The 23,459-nt window shown below is 28.4% G+C and overlaps 6 protein-coding genes across 13 annotated transcripts; 4 read left to right on the top strand and 2 right to left on the bottom strand.

Moving 5' to 3' along the window:
- Positions 1-5,507: 5,507 nt before the first annotated feature.
- On the bottom strand, positions 5,508-7,056 carry LOC126920555 (transmembrane emp24 domain-containing protein-like). 2 transcript variants are annotated; one of them, XM_050731134.1, is made up of 4 exons: positions 7,011-7,051; positions 6,827-6,909; positions 5,816-6,156; positions 5,508-5,736 (listed from the first exon to the last, which is right to left on the bottom strand). In XM_050731134.1, exons 2-4 carry the CDS (start codon positions 6,828-6,830, stop codon positions 5,587-5,589), a joined length of 495 nt encoding a protein of 164 aa, XP_050587091.1. In that variant the 5' UTR covers positions 6,831-6,909; positions 7,011-7,051; the 3' UTR covers positions 5,508-5,586. The 2 variants fall into 2 exon arrangements, with proteins under 2 accessions (XP_050587091.1, XP_050587089.1); XM_050731132.1 differs by having other exon boundaries at positions 6,827-7,056.
- A 600-nt stretch (positions 7,057-7,656) lies between these two features.
- On the top strand, positions 7,657-9,518 carry LOC126920549 (protein ABHD11). 5 transcript variants are annotated; one of them, XM_050731122.1, is made up of 4 exons: positions 7,657-7,729; positions 8,495-8,640; positions 8,693-9,058; positions 9,139-9,518. In XM_050731122.1, the coding sequence occupies exons 1-4, from the start codon at positions 7,672-7,674 to the stop codon at positions 9,448-9,450; spliced, it is 882 nt and encodes a 293-aa protein (XP_050587079.1). In that variant the 5' UTR covers positions 7,657-7,671; the 3' UTR covers positions 9,451-9,518. The 5 variants fall into 5 exon arrangements, with proteins under 5 accessions (XP_050587079.1, XP_050587078.1, XP_050587080.1 ...); XM_050731121.1 differs by lacking the exon at positions 7,657-7,729 and adding an exon at positions 7,876-8,285 and having other exon boundaries at positions 8,484-8,640; XM_050731123.1 differs by lacking the exon at positions 7,657-7,729 and adding an exon at positions 7,877-8,161.
- LOC126920554 (protein unc-119 homolog B) lies at positions 9,432-11,600 on the bottom strand. Its single transcript, XM_050731131.1, has 4 exons — positions 10,840-11,600; positions 10,635-10,748; positions 10,225-10,524; positions 9,432-10,164 (listed from the first exon to the last, which is right to left on the bottom strand). Exons 1-4 carry the CDS (start codon positions 10,982-10,984, stop codon positions 10,037-10,039), a joined length of 687 nt encoding a protein of 228 aa, XP_050587088.1. The 5' UTR covers positions 10,985-11,600; the 3' UTR covers positions 9,432-10,036.
- A 332-nt stretch (positions 11,601-11,932) lies between these two features.
- On the top strand, positions 11,933-13,992 carry LOC126920558 (vesicle transport through interaction with t-SNAREs homolog 1B-like). 2 transcript variants are annotated; one of them, XM_050731138.1, is made up of 3 exons: positions 11,933-12,076; positions 12,149-12,619; positions 13,301-13,992. In XM_050731138.1, the coding sequence occupies exon 3, from the start codon at positions 13,426-13,428 to the stop codon at positions 13,762-13,764; it is 339 nt and encodes a 112-aa protein (XP_050587095.1). In that variant the 5' UTR covers positions 11,933-12,076; positions 12,149-12,619; positions 13,301-13,425; the 3' UTR covers positions 13,765-13,992. The 2 variants fall into 2 exon arrangements, with proteins under 2 accessions (XP_050587095.1, XP_050587094.1); XM_050731137.1 differs by having other exon boundaries at positions 12,064-12,619.
- On the top strand, positions 12,626-13,294 carry LOC126920556 (uncharacterized). Its single transcript, XM_050731135.1, has 2 exons — positions 12,626-12,881; positions 12,996-13,294. Exons 1-2 carry the CDS (start codon positions 12,662-12,664, stop codon positions 13,205-13,207), a joined length of 432 nt encoding a protein of 143 aa, XP_050587092.1. The 5' UTR covers positions 12,626-12,661; the 3' UTR covers positions 13,208-13,294.
- A 276-nt stretch (positions 13,993-14,268) lies between the features above and the next one.
- LOC126920547 (uncharacterized) lies at positions 14,269-23,304 on the top strand. 2 transcript variants are annotated; one of them, XR_007711995.1, is made up of 12 exons: positions 14,269-14,430; positions 15,018-15,607; positions 15,917-16,027; positions 16,150-16,400; positions 16,485-18,751; positions 18,850-18,979; positions 19,065-19,559; positions 19,619-19,762; positions 20,152-20,882; positions 20,954-21,115; positions 21,208-21,355; positions 21,428-21,575. XR_007711995.1 is itself a non-coding variant. In XM_050731116.1 (12 exons), exons 1-12 carry the CDS (start codon positions 14,373-14,375, stop codon positions 21,947-21,949), a joined length of 5,625 nt encoding a protein of 1,874 aa, XP_050587073.1. In that variant the 5' UTR covers positions 14,273-14,372; the 3' UTR covers positions 21,950-23,304. The 2 variants fall into 2 exon arrangements, 1 of the variants encoding a protein (XP_050587073.1); XM_050731116.1 differs by adding an exon at positions 21,734-23,304 and having other exon boundaries at positions 14,273-14,430; positions 20,954-21,355; positions 21,428-21,657.
- The last annotated feature ends 155 nt before the right edge of the window (positions 23,305-23,459 follow it).

Below are 23,459 nucleotides of genomic sequence, written 5' to 3'. Positions count from 1 at the left end.
TCAACGGAGGAACACCAATAAACGAATGTGGTATAGCAAAAATAAATCGAAAGCCAATTTTCGAGAATATTTTATTTATAAATTTCTGAAATAAATTGAACAGTTTCTCCGTTATATTTTTTAAATGATTTGTCGAGTAAATCTTTAAAAAAAAACCAGTGTACAAATCACAGAAGTACTCAAGAAAGCAGTCGTATAGAGCAATTAGAAAGAAGTAGGGTATCTAAATAAAATTTTCATAAGCAAACAATAAGACGTACTATCAAGGTCTTGATACATGTATTAGTTAATGAAGCGAATTCATATAGTAAGGAAATTCTGTAGTGGTATACTACAATACGTATACACGTAGTCATTTTTATAAATTTCATAGATCTTTACATTTTTAAAAATTATACGCCATTATTCCTTCTATAATGTTTAAATACTGATTATAATTTCTATAGTAAAATATAATATTTCACGTATCAGAATCTCCAACTGAAATATGTAACCGTCTGATTGCTAGATAAACAACTGGCTATAATTTGCATATATATACAATTAGCGATCTGCTGATCCGATATATCAATCGTTTAGTCGTTTCGTTATAATAATATATTATTATTGGCTTCATATAATTATCGTCTATACTATATTAGCAAATTGGCAAACCTATATTTATTCAAATCATATCTATTATAAATCGATATTTTTATCAAATATTTTCACGTTACTTTTCTTTCAAAATAAATATAATTTATTACACGCTGGGTATGTAGTATAATAAAAATACTAAGTATAAAATAGAGCAATCCTTTGTACGTATATCAGGATTAGTTTGAGTACAATGTTTAACTCTCAGTGGGAAAAAGAATGCCGATACAATTATCGCCTTTAAAGGTAGTCTCCCTTCGGAATGAAGTTGGGTCATTAGTAAGAAAGGCAGAACTCTTACTCACATCGATGAACACGATAAACCACTTGTTTTACATGTAAACACGTTCTGCTCTGGTAATTGAACGGGTTCATTCTCAGGTTCTTCTACCTATTATCATCGAACTGACATTGAAATAGCGGTTTTTTTTTGCAAAAATTATTGTAGAAACGTTTTTATAAAAAAATTACTGAAACAAATAATTACGTACAGACAATGATCGCCGTGATAATAATAATAATTTATCGAACGTATCATTCTTCATTACACAATACGTTAGGATAGTAAAAGTAACAGCAGGTGAAGATAATAGATTAAATATTTTAAAATGTATTATAGCTAATCTATTATTATTATATATATGTATAATATAATATATTATAATATACATATATTATATGTATAGTAAAAGGCGCTTAAATCTTAATTTCTATGCAATTCGAAATATATTAGAGCGCATCACTAACTACAAGCCCTGCCTACCGAAATTTGCATATGTAGTGGTTTAACAGATCAACGTAATGGGCTGACGGGCGGCACTTCTGAACTTCGGGATCTTTGTCTTTCTTTTATATGTTCTCCTCGTCTTTTCGTTTGGAACAGAATGCTCCTTTACCAGTCTTCCTGGTAACATGTTGAGTTTATCCCTTTATAAACTGGATCAGTCAAATCTTTTGCTCTCCACCATAAATATACAAAATGAATATCGCAGAAGGATATCGACTTTTTAAAAATTATATTGAAGCACTCAATTGCGATATTATCCCAAATATTTGATAAAGCATGAAACAATCTATTGTTTATTATGATAAAATAAATGAAAGATAAGATAACAATTTTTTCATAATTTCTTGATGTTATATTTATATATAACAATTGCCTTGAAAGAATAAAATTATTTCATATGATTATCCTGAACTCACGAGACTCTGAACTCATCAGAATCATCCTGATAAATTCAACAAATCGAATACATTATATCTCGTTAAGCAAGCCGTGTACCTCGCCTGTTCGATTAATTCCTGCGCGGATAAAGTCGTTTATTTGTCATAGTACCGACTCTAATTCTTCTTCCTTTCTCTTAATTATACCGTTACGTGTAATCGCCCTCCTTAATTAGCAGCGTTTTTTTTGTTCCGTTTCGGGCCAAGCCCTTCGTATCCTCGATAAATCTACCAACTTATCCCGTGAATCTTTCTTCACGGTCGGATAATAAATATTACGGCCGATTAATTACAAGATTTGCTGTCGATGGTGTCATTGAAAAATCTCCATACATTCTATCCTTTCCTTTCGTATGGAGTGTTTTTTCTATATTAAATACAAGATACACGTGTGAATTTTTGTAACGTTTTATTTGCAGATACATGGTTTGATTAAAGATATTTTAATTATACTATATTTTATATAGAATAGTTTTAATTAATTTAATTACACTAATTTAATATAAAATAAAACAATCAATTTTTTTTCCAATCATCGTATAGAACTTACCTGATTTCATTCATTTCCAACTTTTCTAGATCTCATGTGATCTATCTACATTTCTATCGCCATTCAAAAAATTTCATACAATAGAATTATACTAACAAGGCATTTAGCAAAACTTCAACTGTATAAAAGAGTAATTTTTCAACTGAATAAACCGAGTGGGACGTCTGATATTACAAATTCTTCCAGTTGGTCGAATTTATTCAGACATTGATAGGACAGTGGTAATTACACCTTAAGACCCCTCGTTAGAGTCGTGCAATTGCTCTAATAAATTTGCATATTTCTTGTCAAGAACACATGTGCCAACCAGAGCGTTAAATTATAGAGCAGTTCCTCTGATCCAAGTAATTGGGAGCTAGTAAAATTACTAAATTTTTTCTCTTTTTTTTTGCCGCATGTATATAATACTATTTAAGATTGTATGTAAATTAAATAAAAGCCTCGTAATAATGATCCACGTTGTTATAAAGATATTGCATTCTTACAATAATTAGAATTGTAATAAGTATATCTGGAATATCATACTGTGATAACAACTTCTTGTATTGTATAATATTTATATCGAATAGTTCTAACGATATATGTACATGAAATCATTCTTTTACAAAATTTAGATAATAAATCAAAATTTGATGATGTTATTTAAAATGTATCAATGTATAAATGCTTTCTACACTTTCTACGCCCGTTGCACCTTAGATGGCTGAAAAAGCTTCAAATTCCAAACTACATATCAAGTAATACATAGTTCCCTCTGGGACATTCGTAATCGTCGATTAAGCAAACGTTTATAATCAAAGATCTTTAGAAAGGAAAAGGAAAAAGTTCGCTCAGTAAACTGTATGACCCGTAATTCATAGTTGCTCGTGAAACATTTATAATAAACGTTTTCCTCGCTCGCATATCGCACTGTAATAGCGATGAATTTACGACCGTATGTTACGTTTTTCAACGACGTTCACAATGCTGGCCTGTTATATGAGACCATGATCGAATCGCACAGTTAGTAAACTCAATAATTACCTATACCGTCTTGTATCGTCTGTTAGAGTTCTGATTACATGCCGGCTGGACGGTGTGAATAAAAGGCATCAACGAAATCAACACCTTATACGTACCTAATTTATATCTATTGCGATCTTTAATCGACATTTACACAACATAAAAAGTATAATCCTTAGAAATATAGATAAATGATTATTTTGAACCAATAATATTTAACTGTTAACTTTCTCTAACGTTCACATGATATTTAAATACATATAAAACTTAATAATTAATAGTAATTAATATTGCAATTTCGTCGATTCACATTTATAAATGATAAGAATTACAATAATATTTTACAGAATTGTAGGCTACAGTAAAATTACCATTTAACTATAACTATTTGTTCCATGTAAATTAGTTTCATGATAGATATTACAAACCATAAACTGTATGAAGCATTGCAATTAATTTTAAGAGATAACAAGTGTTAATGACAATGTCCAGGGACAGAATGTCTGACAGAATACATAATCAAGTAGTATCACGGCTAAAACGTAAACCATATGGCCATAATTGACTGATCATGAGATCACTTCGAGAAAAATAAAACGTTGTAATTAATAATAAATGGCAAAAAAGACGTATCATTTTTACTTTTGCCACATTCATATATAATACATAGTCATATCTTCATTTATTCAAAGCTTCGAGTTTGCATAAAAGTAGTAGGTCCAAAATTTTCTTGGTCTACGAAATCGAACGAATAGTTCAACAGAGGCAATACCGTCCAATTTCGTTTCTGACATTTCACACTAGCCGCGAGAGTACCAAAAGTATTGTCTTTCGGTATAATCATGGCCGGGATTAGAGCAGACACCGAGACATGCAATCCGCTCGTGTTTCCTGCAGCTACAGATCAAGGAGGAGGAAAAAAAGCATCCACAGTATTGTTACTACGTAGGGTCGATGAAACTGCTAGGTGGCATCTAATGAGAAGGAACGGACAATGAGCCTTTCTAACTTAAGTGCCCTAGGGTGAATACCAGAAGGGTGCTCCTACCACCCTTCTTATTTCATTCATTTATTCTCACGCTTGCTTCACGAATCAGACGAGTTATCTGACGAGAGAGCTCCACTATGAATGGTTCCAATGTTTCCGCAATATTTCAAAACAGAAATCTAGTTAATCGAATAATCATATTTGAATTTCAAACATAAAATATGTTCAGAAGATTGTGCGAAGAATTTTATTTCCACCATAAAATTTAAAGAAAAGGAAAAAAAGATTCTAAATGATCATTATACCTATAATTAATTAATAATTAAAATCTGATAATTTTAATGTAACATTTTTTAATATGTTATATCAAATCTTATTTAACCATCTATATCATTGAACGAACTACATAATAATAAACAAACTAATTTTAAACTTAAAACAAACTTTTATTTTTTTATATATGAACTAATCTCAACTATTTTTCATAAATATCTCTATATTGAAATATTTATTCAATAATCGCATAACAGTAAAATAATAAGTACATACCAAGATACCATATTGTTTTTTATAAACAATATCAATTTCTACTCTTATTGCTTCTAATCTAATTTATATCAGAATGATTTAAATCACTACATAACATCCATGTAACAGAAAAAACTAAGTAAAATTTAAATAAAATTTGATTCATCTAAGACATATTAGATATATCTAATAGAATTAGCAAATAATTAATCGGTATCTTTTTATTAAATCATATAACTCTGTACAATTGTATAAATATTATTTTAAGTTCTAGTGTAAGTTATAGAATTTAAATTGGTATATGAAAACGATATAATATTTCGATACAAATTTCTGTACATATTTGTTTCATAAAAATAACTCTGAATGATTATTAATATGAGAATAATTAGATTTTATATATGATATATATTTTAAGTTATATATAAACTAAATTCTTTTAGCTAGTATTAGTGTAAAAAACATTTTGTTTAATGTTTTTAAAATTATCATAAGAAATCGTATTTCTTTTTTAACAATATTATAAATTCTCAACATCATTAGAATATCAAATTTAAGGAAAGAAATAATTTCAAAATGTTGAAATTTTTTAATTCTATTATAACTTAATCACATAAAAAATGTACAATGAATGTATTTTCTTATTGCATATGTTGAATTAGACGACTCTTCTAACTTCAAAGAATCGTTTTAGATAGAAAATTTGTCCTATTGTCATACAAACCAAAACCACAGCTTCAAAAAATGCCCACACAACTACACGAGTATTTGTGCTTTCACTGATTGCTCTGTGATTGCGATCTCTAACCTAAAAGTAAAATATTAATTTTATTAAAAGCTTTAGTAAAACACAAGGAAATGAAACACAAATTCTAAGAAGAAATTACCTGCATGTATTCTTGCTCATTTTTCACACCCCATAAACTTGTACTTAATTCTTTTATCATATCATCTATTTTGTTATGGTTTAAATCAGAATTTTTCCCATCTGAAGTATTTTCTACAGGCTTTGGATTTTCACCAATATCCATGTTAAACATCACTACTTTTGGTGTCATACTACTTTTTTCATTGCCAAAACAATATGTATAAATACCAGGAAGATGTGCAGCAAATGTATATTTACCACTGCTTTCTTGATCACCTTCATAAATTATTTTTCCATCAGGGCCAAGTATTTTTACATCTATATCTAGAAATCCACCTTCTGCTATTTCAAATGTAAGACCTATGAAAATAATATCATTTTTGTGTGAATATAATAACATTATTTTAAAAGATATTATATAAAATAAATAAGGACATATTTAAGTTAATATATGGTATATACTAATATAAATACATTAGACAAGTACTATTACAATTTATTATCCAAATTTTTGAATTATAAAATCCCAATAATTTCACCAAATTTGTTTATTTAATCCTTATTGAATTAAAATATTATCCAAATAAAAATTTGATAAATTTAATTTCATTTATATTTCTTATTATAATATATTATGCTAATTGAAATAAAATGCTAATTCTATTTGCATAAAAACAAGTTGTTTAGAACATTTTTAAAATAATGATATTTCTAACAGATTCGAGTAAATATTTGTATGTATATCCTACCAAGTTGTAAGAATATTTTAATTATCTAAATCAACAATTTTTAATAATGTAGTAAGATTCTTTTATACCATTTTACATTATTTATACCATATTAATTCCAAAAGCAATAACAAAACCTCTTTGTTTAATACGTGTATTTTTAATACTAAGAAATTACTTCGATTAACATTCATCTCCAAACATAAAAGCAATTTTATATCAAAGTTACATTTTGGAAGATTGAAAGTTATTATTTCTCTATAATACATATATTAAAAATAAGTACAGAAGTGAAAACTAACCCATTTTCGTGCCTGTTTCTACATTATCAAAGAAACATTCTTCGGCATGTGCGTCCACGGTAATGAAATAGCAGTTTACTCTGGAGCTCAAAAAAATTAAGAATAAACACGAAATGAACCACCTCATTTTATTAAATTACAATTTGAATCAATTAAAAACGACATACGATTTGTCTTTTATCTGCTATTCACAGTGGCATGTTGCTACCACAGCGCCACGTATGCATTCTGCCGCGAAATAAATAATATAGATAGATGTACGTCCTACAAGAATTATCAAACTCGTCAAAATGATAAATTCCAGATTTTTTTGTAATTATTAAACAAAGCTAGGTGCTTCCAACAAAATTCATGTCGGCTTTTGTTAAAATAAAATTACAATTATATATACATATTGATTTGCATCATATTAACGTTTAATCAATATATTGAGATACCCATTAAAGGCTAATTGTTCATCTATTTTATTATTACAATATAATACTAGAAAGTACCAATTACAATGTGATTAAATATTGAATGAAAATTATTTTACTTTTATTACGTAAATATATATTTAGAAATATACATTTATGAGATCGTAAGCCTATACAACACTTCTGAGAATTGCGAATAAAATTTCGAATGAGTTTGGAAATTTGATGAAAGAATGTTTCATTATTACAACTACAATTTTACAGAATTAATTATTCTATTTTGTGTTGAAATCTAAATCTTCTAAACATATTTTCTAAAGATTAAGTTTCTAATAATTTAAATAATTTTTTATTCTCTAATATGTTCAATTCAAATTCAATTCAATTCAAAACGTCAATCAATTTGAAAGTATAATCTTTAAAATATGTATGTACTTATATTTCTTTTACGAAACAATAACATCAAAATTTTGGTGCGCTTGTAGAAGTATGATGTTTATATAATTATACTATTCTAGTGAAACACTTTTTTTACTGATTAAAACAATTTTTGATTCATTATTTACCACCGATTTATTAAATTAACGTAATAGTATATATATATATATATATATATATATATATATAATAATGAATGAAACACGACATTGAAAGTGACTTATTTAACTTCGGATGCATATAACAGAAACATTTTATATAATACAAAATATTACTGTATTTACACATATTATGTGTATATTATTATCTAATCTGGTTTAGATTGTAGTATTATTTGATAATGTACTATTGTCACATGTAGTTCATTCATGGTTCATGATTTTATGTTATAAAAAAGCAATATAAAATACAAATTTTTTCTGAAACAATCAAAATTTATTGTTAAACATTGTTAAAAAATAAAAAATAGGAAGTATGAGTGGTATGTGCTCTCGATGTATAATAACGCGAAATATTTTTCACCATTATCGAAGACAAGATTTCGTTGTTACTTCATCTTTTGTACCATATTTATCTTCGAAACAAATACGTAGCAATTCTGATTCGTACGTATATATACGTGGGTATATATGTACATATATATATGTATATACTGTTGTCACAGTATCATTTATGTAATTTAATTGTTATATATATATATATATATATATATATATATATGTATATATAATGTTGCCACAATATTATTTATATGATTCAATTGTTAAAATATAGTACTTGTTTCATCATTACTAATTTTCAAGTGTAATACCAGTAAAACTAGCATATGTTTCCTATGAATCTATGGATGGGAATAAAAATGCTTCCAAGCAACCTATAATAATAATGCATGGTCTTTTTGGTTCAAAAACTAATTGGAACTTATTATCAAAAACAATTCATCGGGATACAGACCGTAAGGTAGATACCTGGATTTTGTGTAATGCAAGGAATACTTAAAATAAATTTATAGGTGATAACTGTAGATGCAAGAAACCATGGAGATTCCCCACATTCTTCAGACATGACATATAGTCATATGGCACAGGATATAGTTCAACTTATGAATGACTTAGGATTTCAAAAATCTATATTAATAGGACATAGCATGGGTGGTTCTACAATGATGTATGTAGCTTTAAATTACCCACAGCTAGTAGAGAAATTAATAATAGTTGATATGTCTCCGGTGAGGGTCAGTCCTCAGCTCATGGAAATGGAAAAAATATTCAAAGCCATGCGCACAGTAAATTTAGAAGGTATCCCGACATTGACAAAAGCACGTTCTAGTATAAGAGATCAACTTGCAAATGCTATTAAATCATTACCTTTACGTCAGGTAATTAAATATTTATTATATTTCATATGAACAGTTAAAACAGCTGTCATTTATATAAACTAACATTTTCTTTATTTCAGTTTTTAGTAATGAATTTAGTAGAAGCAGATATTGGGAAATATAAATGGCGGGTCAATTTACCTGTATTAGAGCAAAACTTTGCATCACAAATAGCTGTATTTCCAGATGTAGGATCAAAAATATACAATGGACCGACATTGTTTATAGGTGGTTCTAACAGTGATTATATAAGAGTAGAAGATCATGATAAAATAAAAAAATTATTTCCATCGGCTGGATTTACTTATATAAATGGTGCAAATCATTGGGTACATGCAGATAAACCAACAGAATTTTTAAAAACAACAATTGATTTCGTTAATCAGACATAATTTATTATCATTTCATATGTAAAAAAAATACACAATATGTTTTGTAAATATATACATGTATTTGTGAAGTTTTTGACATTACATATAAATCAAGAGAAAAATAGTGAAGTAAAATATAATTTTATGCAGCATAAATAAATCATAAATTTTGTGCTTGTTAAAAACTTACAAAGCTCATCTCTTTAGCCTCTTGTTTGTTGCTTTCATAAAAAATACATTCAATGTCATTATTTAAGATTTAGTAGTGATAAAACTGACAAACAGCTTTACACAAGGCCATATTTAAAACAATAACTATTTAAATATTAGGCATCATAATAGAATTTTTAATTATTATAAAATTAAAAAATATTTATTTAGCTATAAGTTCAACATAGAAAATTATTGAATTAGATATGTATTCAATTAAAAGAGTGAAAAGTTGCATGCGAAGCAAATTCAACTTTTAAACATTAATCTAAAAATTTATGAAAATTGCAATTATTTATAAAAAGAAATAAATTTGGAATTTTAAATTAGCTAAATATTTGCTACTATTATCACAATTATTTTTTGCAAAGTGCAAGTTTCCTACTGACTTTATCTACTAAAGTACATCATGTGTGTGTCCACCATTATATGCATAATCAGCTTTATTATGCATGACCAATTGATTGTCCACAAAATAAAACGAATCTGAACGTGTTTCAAATGGATTTGCAATCATTTCAGAAACTGTAAATATTATATATTAGAAATTAATAAAATCATATTGAATAATTATTTATTGCTTACCCAAGTCAGCAGGTAAAGTAGGAAACTCATAAATGTGTTCACAAGTATTCTTGCTATTTGGTATACAAAATCCAAATTGAAAGTCAAAAGTTTTCAACAATCTATCCCGAAAGAAATGACGTTCAATCATTCGGAAATTGTTCACTGGTTTAGAACCCACCAAAAACTCAATTGTAGCTCCGACAGTCTTTAGTTTAAGAAATTGAGGTGTAAATTGATACCGTACAAAACGGCCAGTATTAGCATCCTCACAACCAGATTCTTCATTTTCTGGTTCCAGATCTTGATTGGAATCACATTCTAAGATATAAATAATAAAATTTCATTTCTATATAATATATCAAATATAAATACATTTGTTTCAAATTTTGTTGTAATTATCATTAATTATAATATCTACAATTGCTAACCAGTAGCTGGTGGTTTTGTTATCTCAAATAATATTGCTCCTGTCTCTAAGTCTCTGATTTGAAATCTTGTAAAATCTATGTCATAAATATTTGCCTCTGGAGAACATAAATACTCTGAAATTAATATAGATATGTAATATATATTTGATCTTCCTTATTTATTGATATATTGAAATACAAAAAATATCAGTATATACTATCTTACTGTCAGTAATTGTAGGTAATCGTAGTACCATTTCTGGGGTTATAGTTGTTTCCTGAATATTTCTATTATCTGTACTTTCCTGATCTGCTGATGGTGTAAACGGAGTAATAGCTTCATTTGACTTATTCTCGCTATCAACACTCATAATTTAAGCGTAATTTAACAATATAAAGACAATTATTTATATTCGATATCGCGTATGACAATTATAAAATATCACATATGATATTCATTGAATATCCTTAAATGAGGTTTCCCCTTGTTAAAAATATTTTACCTAATGTTTTTCGTTGTAAAAATATTTATATACTCAATGTTACTTCCATTGCATGTATATTGTGGCATTTCTTTACATGTCAATAATTATTTACGTTTTATACAAAGTATTAGTCGTGAGATTATGGCTATCGAAGAAACACTTTATCACTTATTTAAGAAAGTAAAAAAAAATAACTAGAAATCTCGTGTTACCAGTATTTCATGGATTTCCAGGGAAATTGAATTTTCAATTATATGAAAGAATTATACATTTTATACATATATATTTATTTAGAGAATTAGAATATTAAACTACGCACACGTTGACAAACAGATATTTATGTTGTATGTTTTATGTACGCAACAAAATAGAATTTTTTACAAATTATTTTAATTTACAATTTTAAAAATTGGTGAATAATACATTTTAGCCAATAGTTGCAATATCATGTAACTACGGTTTTATACATAGATTCAGCAATTCGTAAAATTCCTGCTAGCGAGGGATGTGATCATTTTGATCATAATTTTGATGTATTTTAATTCCCTTATTAGTCGCATAGTGGCGCTGTCATAAAATTCTGAAAAGCACACACATGCATCTTTATGTAGTAAGGGACGAAAAATGTTTTTAGGCCGCCATACTACCATACTACTACACTCTCATCGTGACCGTGACCGCCACTCATTTCACCGCCGAGGCAATCATGCACCGATTAACGCATTACTTTTGACTACGTCATTGATAATGAATGCGTATATGTGAGCTTTTGTGAGTTTCGCAATAGCGCCATCATGCTGCTAACAAGGAAATTAATGTAATATACGACATAAGATATCAAAATGATGACATCTAACTCCGTAGGAATTGCCGAACGTACGATCATATGTATAAGGTCAATAAGGTTCACGTTCTTGCGAGATAGATGGAGATAAATAGAGTACTCTGTCTCTGTCTAAGGCATTCATATCATGCCACGTATGTGCAGTCAAGACTTTTATGTTTTCCATGTTGATTTTTCATAACTAAACAAGACTCAATTTTCCCTAGGCCTCGGTATATGACTGGCGAGACTTATTTATATGATCGTGGTCACGACCAATAGATTAGCTACTCATTTCTATCACGACTCAATTTTCGGATGATTTCCCTAGACAGTGTCGAGAACAGTTTATAGTTTATATGATTGTAGTCTGTCTCGCAGAGCGTAGTCTGAAAGCAAACCTTTCCATGCTTTCCATCTTGATGTTTTTCGACTCGAAAGCTGGACGATTTTCCCTAACGAATGTGCAAACCTGTTTATATGACCATAGCGAATAGTGATTGAGTAGTGGTTGAATATTTCACGACGTTAGATTCATGAAGCCTTCATATGTTTACAATAAACAGAAAATTTATGTATGTATTATCGGAAGCATATTCAAGATATATAATAATATATAACTTAACGAATGTGTATCCTGAATATAACTACATATAATTTGTTGACAACAAAAGAAAGTTTTGCAAGATAAGTGAAAGGTAAACATGTCAACTCGATTTTACTAATATTTATTGTCGATTATGTCAACTATTACAAAGAATGAAAATTTAAAGAGACGCTTAAAGGAATCGTTTTGTATAATGGATACTGATACTGATGGTTATTTAGATTATCATGAAATGAAAGCTGCATTAAAAGCTTTGGGTTTTGCAGTAAAAAAATCTTACATTTTATCTATTATACGAATGTATGACAAGCGTGGATATAATAAAATTTGTTTCGAAGATTTTAATTACATTGGTACGTTTAAACAAAAAATATTAAATTTAATCAAATAATCTGTTATTTATATTCTTAAAAAATTTTGTCTTTTCATAATCAGTATTGTCTTAATTAAATTTTACACTTACATAGTATCAGAGAAGTTAAATAAGCGAAAACCTTTAGATGAAATTAAATATGTGTTCAAATTATTTACAAATGAGACTGCAAATGACAAGATAACAGTAGAAGATCTCCAAAAATTTAATAAAAAGCTTGATTGTGATCTGACTAATGAGGAAATGGAACTTATGATTAAAGAATTTGATTTGGATCAAGATGGTTCTAGTAAAATAAGGATTTGATTTTGAATTAATTAAATTATTGAGGAAATTTTAATTTTATTGTTTATTTCATTCATTTATAAATAATTTTGCAAATTATACCTATGATTTCAGTTGATCAAAGTGAATTCTTGGATATTATGGCAGACCTGACAATTTAAAGGACGTTTGTTTTCTTGTTATGAATATAATTATTATTTCATAATATTATCGTGAACATATTTATTAATATTGTCACAATGAATCTTGGAGTTAATTGGGAGGAAGAGCATAGACGGACATTATTAGAAGGAAATGCAATACTGGATCGCTCATCACAATCTATTGCTAGATCTCAAGCAGTTGCTGTTGAGAGTGAACAAATAGGGACAGAAGTAATTTCTGAACTGAATGAACAAAGGGAACGATTATTGAGAGCAGATAGAAGATTATCCCAAACAGATGAAGAATTAGATAAGACAAGAAGGACATTAAATGTTATGCGAAGAAGAATTTTAATGAATAAGTTTATATTAGTTTTAATTATATTACTGGAAATAGCTATACTTGGTGCTATTATATATAAAAAATTTATATAAGAAATATAGATTGTAAATATTATCGATATTGTATATAAACATATATATACATATAATTAATATATACATTATATGTATATACGCACAAGCATTCAGTGCATTTTTATTTATGTTCTGTGTAATATATATTATGCAATATAATATATGTACACATTTTATTTAATATTACATTGTAATTAATACGTTCCAATGAATTATATATAAAACAATAAATAGATTACAATTTGATGCAGTTTACAAATTGATATACCTTGAAAATCATTGGTATATAATATTGAATGAAAAATTATTAGCTACACAATAACTGTCATTAATATGTATGCATATGTACACAGCTATTTTTAAGTCATCGACTGTACATACGTATTTTACAGTTATCGACTTAGCAGACTGAAAATTTAGTCAATGATTCGCCATAGCAAACCGCAGAGGGCGTAAAAAACACTCTAATTTTTTTCGAGATCGGTATTTCAGAACATAAGATACAAAGTCCCATATATAATGTCATGTCTATTCTATACTTAGTTAATGTTGGAAATTAGAACGACTAAGGATTGAGGAGTCAAGGAGAATCTTTAACATTTTATGAATTAGTAGATGATCGGGTCATGGCGTATGTTAATGTTGCTGAATGGAAAACTGAACAAGTGTGCGAATGGTTGAAAGGTGCGAAAAATTGAATTTCCTTTTGAATCAGTGTTATACATCAATATATTTTAAGGAACAAGTGTACTCTATTATGTGCAGAAACAATGTCGTGAAAATTTGCGTGTGAAAATTTTACAGTATACGCCCGCACCTGTCTCTTTGCCCCTCTTTCCTTTTAATCAGTCACTTTATTGCATGTATAAAACAGTTTATTCAATCATTCATTACAATCACATAATTCGTAAATGATATATCGTTATAAAACGAATCTTTAGTAATACTAAATCTTTCCTAAAAATATTTTAAAACTGCAATATTTTCATTTATTTTCCTAATCTACACCGTTAATATTCGAAAGAGTTTATAAATGATTATTGTTCACGTAATTTCGTTATTGTTTTTTTCATTGTTATTACTTTTGAAAGAAATGAAATACTAAATGAGTAATTATTATAAAAACAAAAATTATAATTATTTTTCCCTTATAACTTTGTTCAAATTCATGTACAAATTTTTCATTAAAATATTATGATTTCACTTTCACAATATCCTTTTCTTCTTAAAGTAATTGAATCCTTTACAGAAAAAAATGCTTCTTGTTTTAGGTTTGGATAATTCTGTTCTTCCCTATGTGCATAGCTTTACTAATCATGGTGTTAATGGACAACAGTTATTAAGTTTGAGACCCGAAGACCTAGAACACCTTGGGGTATTGAAACTTGGTCATCAGGAAATTATTCTTGAAGCAGTAGAATATTTGAGAAATTTCCATTATGAACTTGATCGTGAAAATCTGCAACTATTGGCATTGCGACTGTCTTGTCAAGCGCATAGTTTACAAAATGAGTTGTCTCATCAGACAGATTCAAAGCCTGTTACAACTCAAACATTATCTGATGTAGCATCAGTTATAATGGCTGTAAAACCATTAGTAAGGTGGCTTGATCGACCTCCCTTTAGTGGACAATTAGAATATAATGACAAAAAAGTTGAATTAATGAAGTTAGCTTTGGAAATGGCCACATGTGCACAAAGAGATAGATTTGCAGAAAAACCAATAGAAGAAATTAGAACAATTTGTGGACAATTAGCAAAATTGGCAGATTATATAATACAAGATATTACTGATCCTATGATATTACAACCTGCTAGTTTAGATTTAGCAACATTAAAAAAGAAGCCAGGAGATGATTTAGTAAGTTTTGAAATAATATCAATTTTTTAAAATAGGGTAATATTCTTCTATTTTATTTTTATTTCTAAATAATTTTATATAATGAATATAATATATATAAAATATTTAACATAAATCATAAAATAGTATACTTCATAATCATTAAAGTTATCTGCTACATCCTTTAATGATAAAACTATAACCATTGATTCAACACATCTGTAACTTCCTATTTAGATAGTCTTGTATTATAGAGTGAAACTGTTAGAGTATATAATTATTTCCTAATAGGTATGAAGAATTAAAATTGGAAAATATTTTCTTTTGTAGGGATTTTATATTTTACCATCTTTTCATGGAGCTCATCAAATTGCGGAGATTAAATTTGGATCAGCTGCACATCAGTGTGGTAAAATGGAAGAAGGAGATGAGATTGTACAAGTAATTTTTCTTTTTTTTTAAATAATTAAAAAATTATATTTTCTATTCTTTTCTGTTTCTTCTGTGTTTATTTGTTATGAATATATAATACAAATGTTTAATTTAATTTAAATATTTTGCAGGTAAATTATCAGACTGTAGTCGGTTGGGAACGAAAAAATCTTTTAGAATTATTTCGCGAAAGCCCAGCAGAAGTATTATTAACTTTGAAACGTAGACCAAGACATACAAAAATATATGGTCAAATTTACATAAAACCATATCGACTTCCAAGCAATAAAAAAACATCTTACACAACACGGTGGCAACACAATCTTCCTTCCCCAAGGCCAGAATTATTAACTATACCAGATTTTACAATGCCATTACCAAGGTATATATATATAGACATGTATCTCATTTATAAAATATATACAATTTCTTTTCTAATATAATACAAATTTGTAAATTTGTTTAGGCCAAAGAATCCCAGTCCAGAACCTGCAAGCATTCTAGATACTGTTAATATGCTAGACACAATGATTATAGATAGTAGCGATTCGGATAGTGAAACAGATCCACCTTTATCTATTCGATTATATTCTACAAAACCAAGAAATTCAGTTCAAAGACGAGCTACTATAACTGGTGCTAGTCCAACTACCAAGCATGGAATTGATATAGAACAATTTTGGAAAGAATTGAAACAGGAACATAGTACAACTTCTCAATTGCGGGACAAAGCAGCATCTTGCGCTCATGGTTTAGATAATGTACCATCAAATATACGACCACAAACATGTATATCTATAGAACAAAACAAAAGAAAAAAAAGAAATGATGGACAAACTGATGATAAGAAAGTACAGTTTCAAGATAAACCTATGATGAAACATGATGTTCCTCAAGTAGGTAATACAATCAGTGTAATAAACGAGAAAAAAGATGAATGTAAAACTACCCAAAATTGTGAGGAATTGTGCAGTAATATAAATACAATTAGCCAAATTTCTCAAACATCTGTTAATGTTACCAATAACAATAACTTGAGTGATACGAGTGTGCCTTTAGATGAATGCAACAATTTTATTAGGGATAAACATAGTAATAGTAAGAGTACGATAAGCAGTAAGGAACTTAGTATATGTAACAGTAAAGAGCGAGGAAGATTAGATAAAAGTTACAGTACGCCAGCGTACGATTCAATGGACGCTGACAGTATAGAAGACAGAAAGCAAAAGTTGTTTCATGCGTTAGAACCGTCTGCAAATAATGTAAGCAATGTATCCAGTAAGACTGATGTTCAATTGACTTTTGCGAGTTCCGAAGATCAACAAAAATTAAGAGATATTGATGATCAAAAACAAAGTATTCAAATAAATTTTGATAATATTATTAAAAAAAATAATGATACTGATAAATATGTTACACAAGATAACAAAAAAAAACAATGTTCTGAATCTGAACATTTAGATTCATTTAAAACTTCTATGTGTAAGGTAATTGATGCAAACCACAAAATCAGTATAGAAAATAACCAAAGCAATAATGAATGTATTAGTATTGATGTAAATAAATACGACAAAAAGAACGTAACAAACAATTTAAGTGTAGAAACGGAAAATATATCAAAAATATGTAATACTCAAAATTTTACAAATAATTCAAGCTCTAACCATGAAACTAATGAAGATAAATTAGAATCAATAAATAGTTTTATGCAAAACAGTGGAGAAAATAATTCAAACCTAAATAAATTTGAGAAGATTCTTCAAACATTTAATGGACCAAACCACTGTGGTTCAACAGAACATAAAAAATTAACAGAAAAAAAAGCTAATGTATCAGTAAAAGAAAATATCCAAGCTCAAAGACAAGTATGGACAAATAGTGATCTGAATTTTACTGAAAGTAATGTACAGATATATAATAATATTACTAATAATATTACTCGAAACATTCCTCAAATTCAAATTTGTCGAAAGGTACAGAATGATAATACAAAAGCCGAAGATTTAATTATTCAAGGAAATACAATGCAATCTTGCAAATGTGTAGAAGTAACAAAAACTGACTCTGGCAAGAAGTTAGAAAATAAACCTCATCTAATACCTCCAGATCCGCCTCCACGTAAATATTATTCAAAGTTAACAATGGATTCATCTATAAGTAATACTTCAAAGATGTTTGATGACCAAGAAAAGTGTTGTACGCCAGAAAAAATTAATACTAGAAAAGATTTAAAGAGTTTGGAATATTATACGGAAAATCATATCAGAAGTACCTTGGATTATAAAGATAAGCAGGATTATTTTGATGTTTGTAATAGTTTTACAGAAAAATTAGATTTTATTGATGATATGAATACTCTAGATAACGAACTTAGACCTAGTTTAAACTTGGATTCTACATATTTAGAATACAATGATAAGCAAATAAAGGAAACTAAGTTTATCTGTGATAAGTATGAACCTATTGTTGAGAAGTCTGTATACACTAATTCAACAATGGAATACCATGATACTGAATCTTATTCTCAAAATACGGATTCTCCGGATGGTTCATGCTCTTCAAAGCAATTTCTAGATCATAAATCTAAAGTGTCTGAAAAGGAAAAAAGTTTTGAGAAAGGTGTAGTTAATAAAGCTATGATGGTGGCTAGAAGTATTGGATTGCATGGAAGTTTAAGCAAATCTTCCAACAATAGTCCCAGAACTAATAGAAAACGAAGTATATTATTTGCAAGTAAGTAATTGTCACACATTGTATATATTTAATAGATATTAATATATATCAATCTTTAAATACTTATACTTATTGATTTTTATATTACCTCTAACTAGGGAAGCGGAATATCTCTGTTAAAGATATAGGCACAGGTGATTTAGAAGGATGGTTAACATACCGCACAAGAGGTGCAGGTGGTGCTTGGGCGAAAGCTTGGTTTGTTTTAAAGTGCTCTTCTCTGTACAGGTTCGTTAACCAAATTTTTATACTACATATTTTATTCTACATATTTATCTTACAAATATTTATTTTATTATATTTTTAAATATAGGTTTAAAACTCAAAATAGTATAAAAGCCGACTGTCTCATAGCTTTAACAGGATTTACCGTATCACGAGCTGCCGAAGTAAAATCAAGAAAGTATGCGTTCAAGGTTTATCACACAGGAACGGTATTTTATTTTGCTGCAGACACTGAAGATTTTCTTGCCTTATGGGTAGATGCAATTAACAAGGCAACCTTAGGTGCGGATGGCCACAGTAGGAATAGTGCGCTTTTCAGCGAAACTGACGAGAGCGATAGCGAACAAAAAAGTAAAACTAAAAATGTTCATACTTCGGAATATAAACCGAACTTTGAAAAATCGTTCGGATCATTAAAAAAAGTTGTTCGTAAAGATTCTCCCTCGTATAAGGATCATGAAATTAGTGGTGCTAGTTTAGATAGAAAATATCTAAAATTCCTTGGTGCAAGAAACAATGTACCTGTTCCAACTGCACAGTTTAGAAGTTACAGAAGAGTTCTTCCTACATCTACGCCTAATAAGTAAGAGTTAGTATGGAATATCTCATATAAAACAAAAATAAAATATGAATATTTTTCAGGAAACAAGATTCTGTTCCAAATTCGCCAGATTTGCAAATGACGATTGCAGGAAGTACATTTTATGGATTATGTGCATCTCATAGTGCTACTGATATGTCAACTAGCACTCAAGATATGGGTGATTACAGGCGTACCACAGACAGGTAACATTTTATGTTGCATGCTACAGAACTAATATATCAATTTTGTTGTATTATATAATCTTTTATAATTCTACTAAACTTAAATTATTATGGTTTTATTTTTTTTTTATTGTGTACACACGAAAATAAATTTTTAACTAAAGAATAATAGCAATTAAAAATATTGTTATATTTTGCATTTCATAATAAAATAATTAACTAAAAATATCGACTGCATTTATTTTATATGTATGTATATATTTTGTGCATGTTTTTCCTTATTGTAACTGTTTTCCTACACACTATCCTTAATGAAGTAGAGCACATTTTATTTGCTTTTACACATACATATCTCTTGTTATCCTATTGAATATTGTAAAGTAATTAGTGAAATAGTATTTAATATTTAGGTGTCTCAGTAACAGAAATAGAAGAGCAGAAGATTTACAAGGTTTTATTACATTAGAAGAATTCATGTTGTTGCAACAAGAAGATCAAAGACAAATGACAAAAACTAGGCCTGTATCACCACGGATGACTCCTTTAACTAGCGATCACGTTCATGTCCAACATAGGAACTTTCATGATAATGAGACTGTTAATGAACAATCCAGATTTGTCAGTGATGGAACTTTCAATAATGATGTTTATATTCGAAATAAAAATAGTGATGAAGTAGTAAATAACGCTGCTTCTGCATATGGTTATCCTCGGAATATGGATACCATTCACGCAGTGCGACAATATAGCGAAGATTTTGATTCAGAAAGAAATGAATATAGAGGAGAATCATCAAAACATTCGGTTCATAAAAAGTCGAACGAATTTTATTACGCTAATAAAAAAAAATTATCAGATGGCTCAAATATTCAACAGTTGAAGCCATGCAATTCATTTCACTGTAAAACTATCACAAATGATCAAAAACCTTCTTTGTGTCATAATAAATCAGATATTGTTGATGGTTCTGGGAGGCAAATGAGCTTGAATTGTGAATATAATACTAATATTTATACAAATCAAGCACAATCTTCAAGTAATCATGACATTTCTAGATCATATGATTATTATTTGCCTAAAAATGTCAATAATTTATCAGAGGACATGAAACTGGCACCAAGACGACTTACTCGAAATGATGGTAACTTCTTTCATTATTTATATAATAACTTTTTAGTATATCAAGATTAATACGATTTCTTTTTCATTTAGGTTCCTCAGGATCTACCAACGACCTTACGTTTCATACTTTCTATGAAACTTTACAACGTGCAAAGAAAGATGCATCCATTAGTCGCAAAGGAAGTTTCAATCTAACAAGTCGTCGTGATCATGTTTCTTCAGACAAGCATTGGTTGGACTCTTTGCGACGAGGTGATAAAAAAGATATCAATTGTGATAAAACTCGTTTGAAAAACGTAGCACAGTACCACCCACCACCTATACCAACTTCTCCATTCGAACAGGAAGGTATGACTGCTGCATTTGAGATGCATTTAGATAAAGGTGAACAAGTTCAAAAGACAAATCGATTGAAAAATTTGTTTGGCAATAAATGTCAGCAGAAACCTTCTACACTTGATTTACCTAAGGAAACACAAAAAACTTTATTGGGTAAATAATATACTTTAAATTTCAGCTATATTTTATAATAATCTTTGAATATAATTTATATATAAATTATAGGGTCACCGAGATTACACAGAGCGTTATTTAAAGAAAAATGTTATAATCAGTCACGATTACCAAGTCGATCGAGCAGTCAGAGTCCTGGCGATAGTGGAATCAGTCAATCTCATAGTTCCTTCAGTGGAAATAGTCCTCAAACTCTCAGTCAGAGTTTTAGTTCAGTCAGTTCTGTTAGTGATTGGAGTCCAGATACACCATCACCGTGTACTCCAAATTTAATATCGAAGGTATATATTTCAATAAATAGTAATTATAAATATTGTGTCAAATATTAACATAATAATAATAAGTATTTATTTTTAGGGTATTACAAATCAGCCCTCCTGTCAGAAAGGTCACACAAGCATAGGTAGAAACTCATTGACACCACCGACTTTGCCTTACATACCACCACCTACATCACCACCACCTGATTATCCTGGTCTTGAATATCCGCCAGTATTTGAACCTGGTACTTATTCTCTCTTGGATGCTTCGTTACTACGTAATCGTAATAAAAGCAATCGAGATACTCATTAACCAATGACACAACTTAGTTCGTTAATCTACACAATAATAACCAAAGATAATATGTTTCCTTAATCATTTATCTATATATAATCAGGTATTTTATATAAGGAATTCAAAAACATAATAATATTTTTTCATAAAGTATTAAAATTTAACCGTCCATTTTATAAGAATTTGAAGGTTATTAAATCATTTTTTTATACAAATTGAAATTATAATCTATCCACTCAATGGTAAGAGCAAAATAATAGTTGAGTGAACGACTGAAATTTAATACGATATACCATTACTTTAATAATATAAAGATTACTTGAATTAGACTACGCGTGCAGTAGCGACAATTTGTCGCGCGACAGTTTTGTCACTCTCACTTGTATCAATCAAAAGTTCAATTTCATCTTCTAATAAAAAAAAGTGTCCTGAATTGCGTTGTCAAATGCGTCCAAATCGCTGTTGTGCGATAAATTAACGCTAGTGTGCGCATAAATTATTATTTGTAATAATTATTGATATAAGTTGCTAAATTGGAACTTATTACATCTTTTAAAATATTTTAATTACACTAAATGTTTATTGTATATTCATTATGAAACCCTATAATAATTACCAAGTAGGTAGATTTACATATAAATGTTACATATGTAATGTAACTTTTATACATAATACAGATAAAATGTTATGTTAATGGATGAAGAAAATTAATGAAAAATTTGATGACAAACATTAATTGCTTGCAATAGCAAAGAGATCAATTTTTTCATTTCTAAATGAATAATCATTTTATTATTATAGTCATACATATATATGCAGAACTTTTCATTATAAATAACTTTAAATATGCGAAACAGAAGTGCTCTTGAATGAACATTATTAAAACACACAAATAATATAAATTACATTTTGGTAAAATATAGCAAAATTCTGTTATACTTTTTTAAACATATTTTATAAATAGCTTTAAATATACATTAATCGTCGTATATACACATATAGTATACATATATTCGTACATTTATATATAATGTGATGATGTGTAAAGTGCCTACATATCTCTTTTATATAATTTTTGTATATATGATTAAAATCATACTTTTTTAGCTATTAATGTAATTCGAGCTGCATGGCTATTATATTTTATGCTCAAAAAATTTTGAAGAAGTATTATATCATTAAAACTATTCAAGTTTTAAATTATGTATTTTGTGTATTTTTTACAATAGTTTATAGTTATATATGTATCTATATATTAAAAATTTAATTGTATATAATAAGGCTGGCTATGAATATTATAAAACGCTTTCATTACTAAAACAAATGTTTGCAATGTGTACGATAATATTGAATAAAATAAATTATTCGATACACTTTTTATCATATAATATAATAATTAGACTGTGGATTACATAGAAATGAGTGGAAGTAGAAAGAGATAATCCAAGTTCTTTTCCTGGACTGTGAAGCCGAAAAATAAAAGAATAAGAAAATATAGCACTGCGGATATATGTGTAAATTCATATTT

The sequence above is a fragment of the Bombus affinis genome, chromosome 9 (assembly GCF_024516045.1).
Source record: "Bombus affinis isolate iyBomAffi1 chromosome 9, iyBomAffi1.2, whole genome shotgun sequence".
In the NCBI taxonomy this organism is placed as follows: domain Eukaryota; kingdom Metazoa; phylum Arthropoda; class Insecta; order Hymenoptera; family Apidae; genus Bombus; species Bombus affinis.
Note: the sequence above shows the minus strand (reverse complement) of the source record. Positions and strands in the feature narration are given on the sequence as shown.

Bases quoted from the DNA above. Each gene is read 5' to 3' on its own strand.
- LOC126920555 (XM_050731132.1), bottom strand. From the start codon at position 6,953: ATGAGGTGGTTCATTTCGTGTTTATTCTTAATTTTTTTGAGCTCCAGA. The intron at 6,157-6,826 runs GTTAGTTTTCAC...TTATTTTCATAG, and splicing joins AGAAACAGGCACGAAAATGG to GTCTTACATTTGAAATAGCA. The intron at 5,737-5,815 runs GTAATTTCTTCT...TTTTACTTTTAG, and splicing joins ATGAGCAAGAATACATGCAG to GTTAGAGATCGCAATCACAG.
- LOC126920549 (XM_050731121.1), top strand. From the start codon at position 8,155: ATGAGTGGTATGTGCTCTCGATGTATAATAACGCGAAATATTTTTCAC. The intron at 8,641-8,692 runs GTAGATACCTGG...ATAAATTTATAG, and splicing joins ATCGGGATACAGACCGTAAG to GTGATAACTGTAGATGCAAG. The intron at 9,059-9,138 runs GTAATTAAATAT...TCTTTATTTCAG, and splicing joins AATCATTACCTTTACGTCAG to TTTTTAGTAATGAATTTAGT.
- LOC126920554 (XM_050731131.1), bottom strand. From the start codon at position 10,984: ATGAGTGTTGATAGCGAGAATAAGTCAAATGAAGCTATTACTCCGTTT. The intron at 10,749-10,839 runs GTAAGATAGTAT...TATTAATTTCAG, and splicing joins ATTACCTACAATTACTGACA to AGTATTTATGTTCTCCAGAG. The intron at 10,165-10,224 runs GTAAGCAATAAA...TAATATTTACAG, and splicing joins TACTTTACCTGCTGACTTGG to TTTCTGAAATGATTGCAAAT.
- LOC126920556 (XM_050731135.1), top strand. From the start codon at position 12,662: ATGTCAACTATTACAAAGAATGAAAATTTAAAGAGACGCTTAAAGGAA. The intron at 12,882-12,995 runs GTACGTTTAAAC...ACACTTACATAG, and splicing joins CGAAGATTTTAATTACATTG to TATCAGAGAAGTTAAATAAG.
- LOC126920558 (XM_050731138.1), top strand. From the start codon at position 13,426: ATGAATCTTGGAGTTAATTGGGAGGAAGAGCATAGACGGACATTATTA.
- LOC126920547 (XM_050731116.1), top strand. From the start codon at position 14,373: ATGGCGTATGTTAATGTTGCTGAATGGAAAACTGAACAAGTGTGCGAA. The intron at 18,752-18,849 runs GTAAGTAATTGT...ACCTCTAACTAG, and splicing joins ACGAAGTATATTATTTGCAA to GGAAGCGGAATATCTCTGTT. The intron at 21,658-21,733 runs GTATATATTTCA...ATTTATTTTTAG, and splicing joins CTCCAAATTTAATATCGAAG to GGTATTACAAATCAGCCCTC.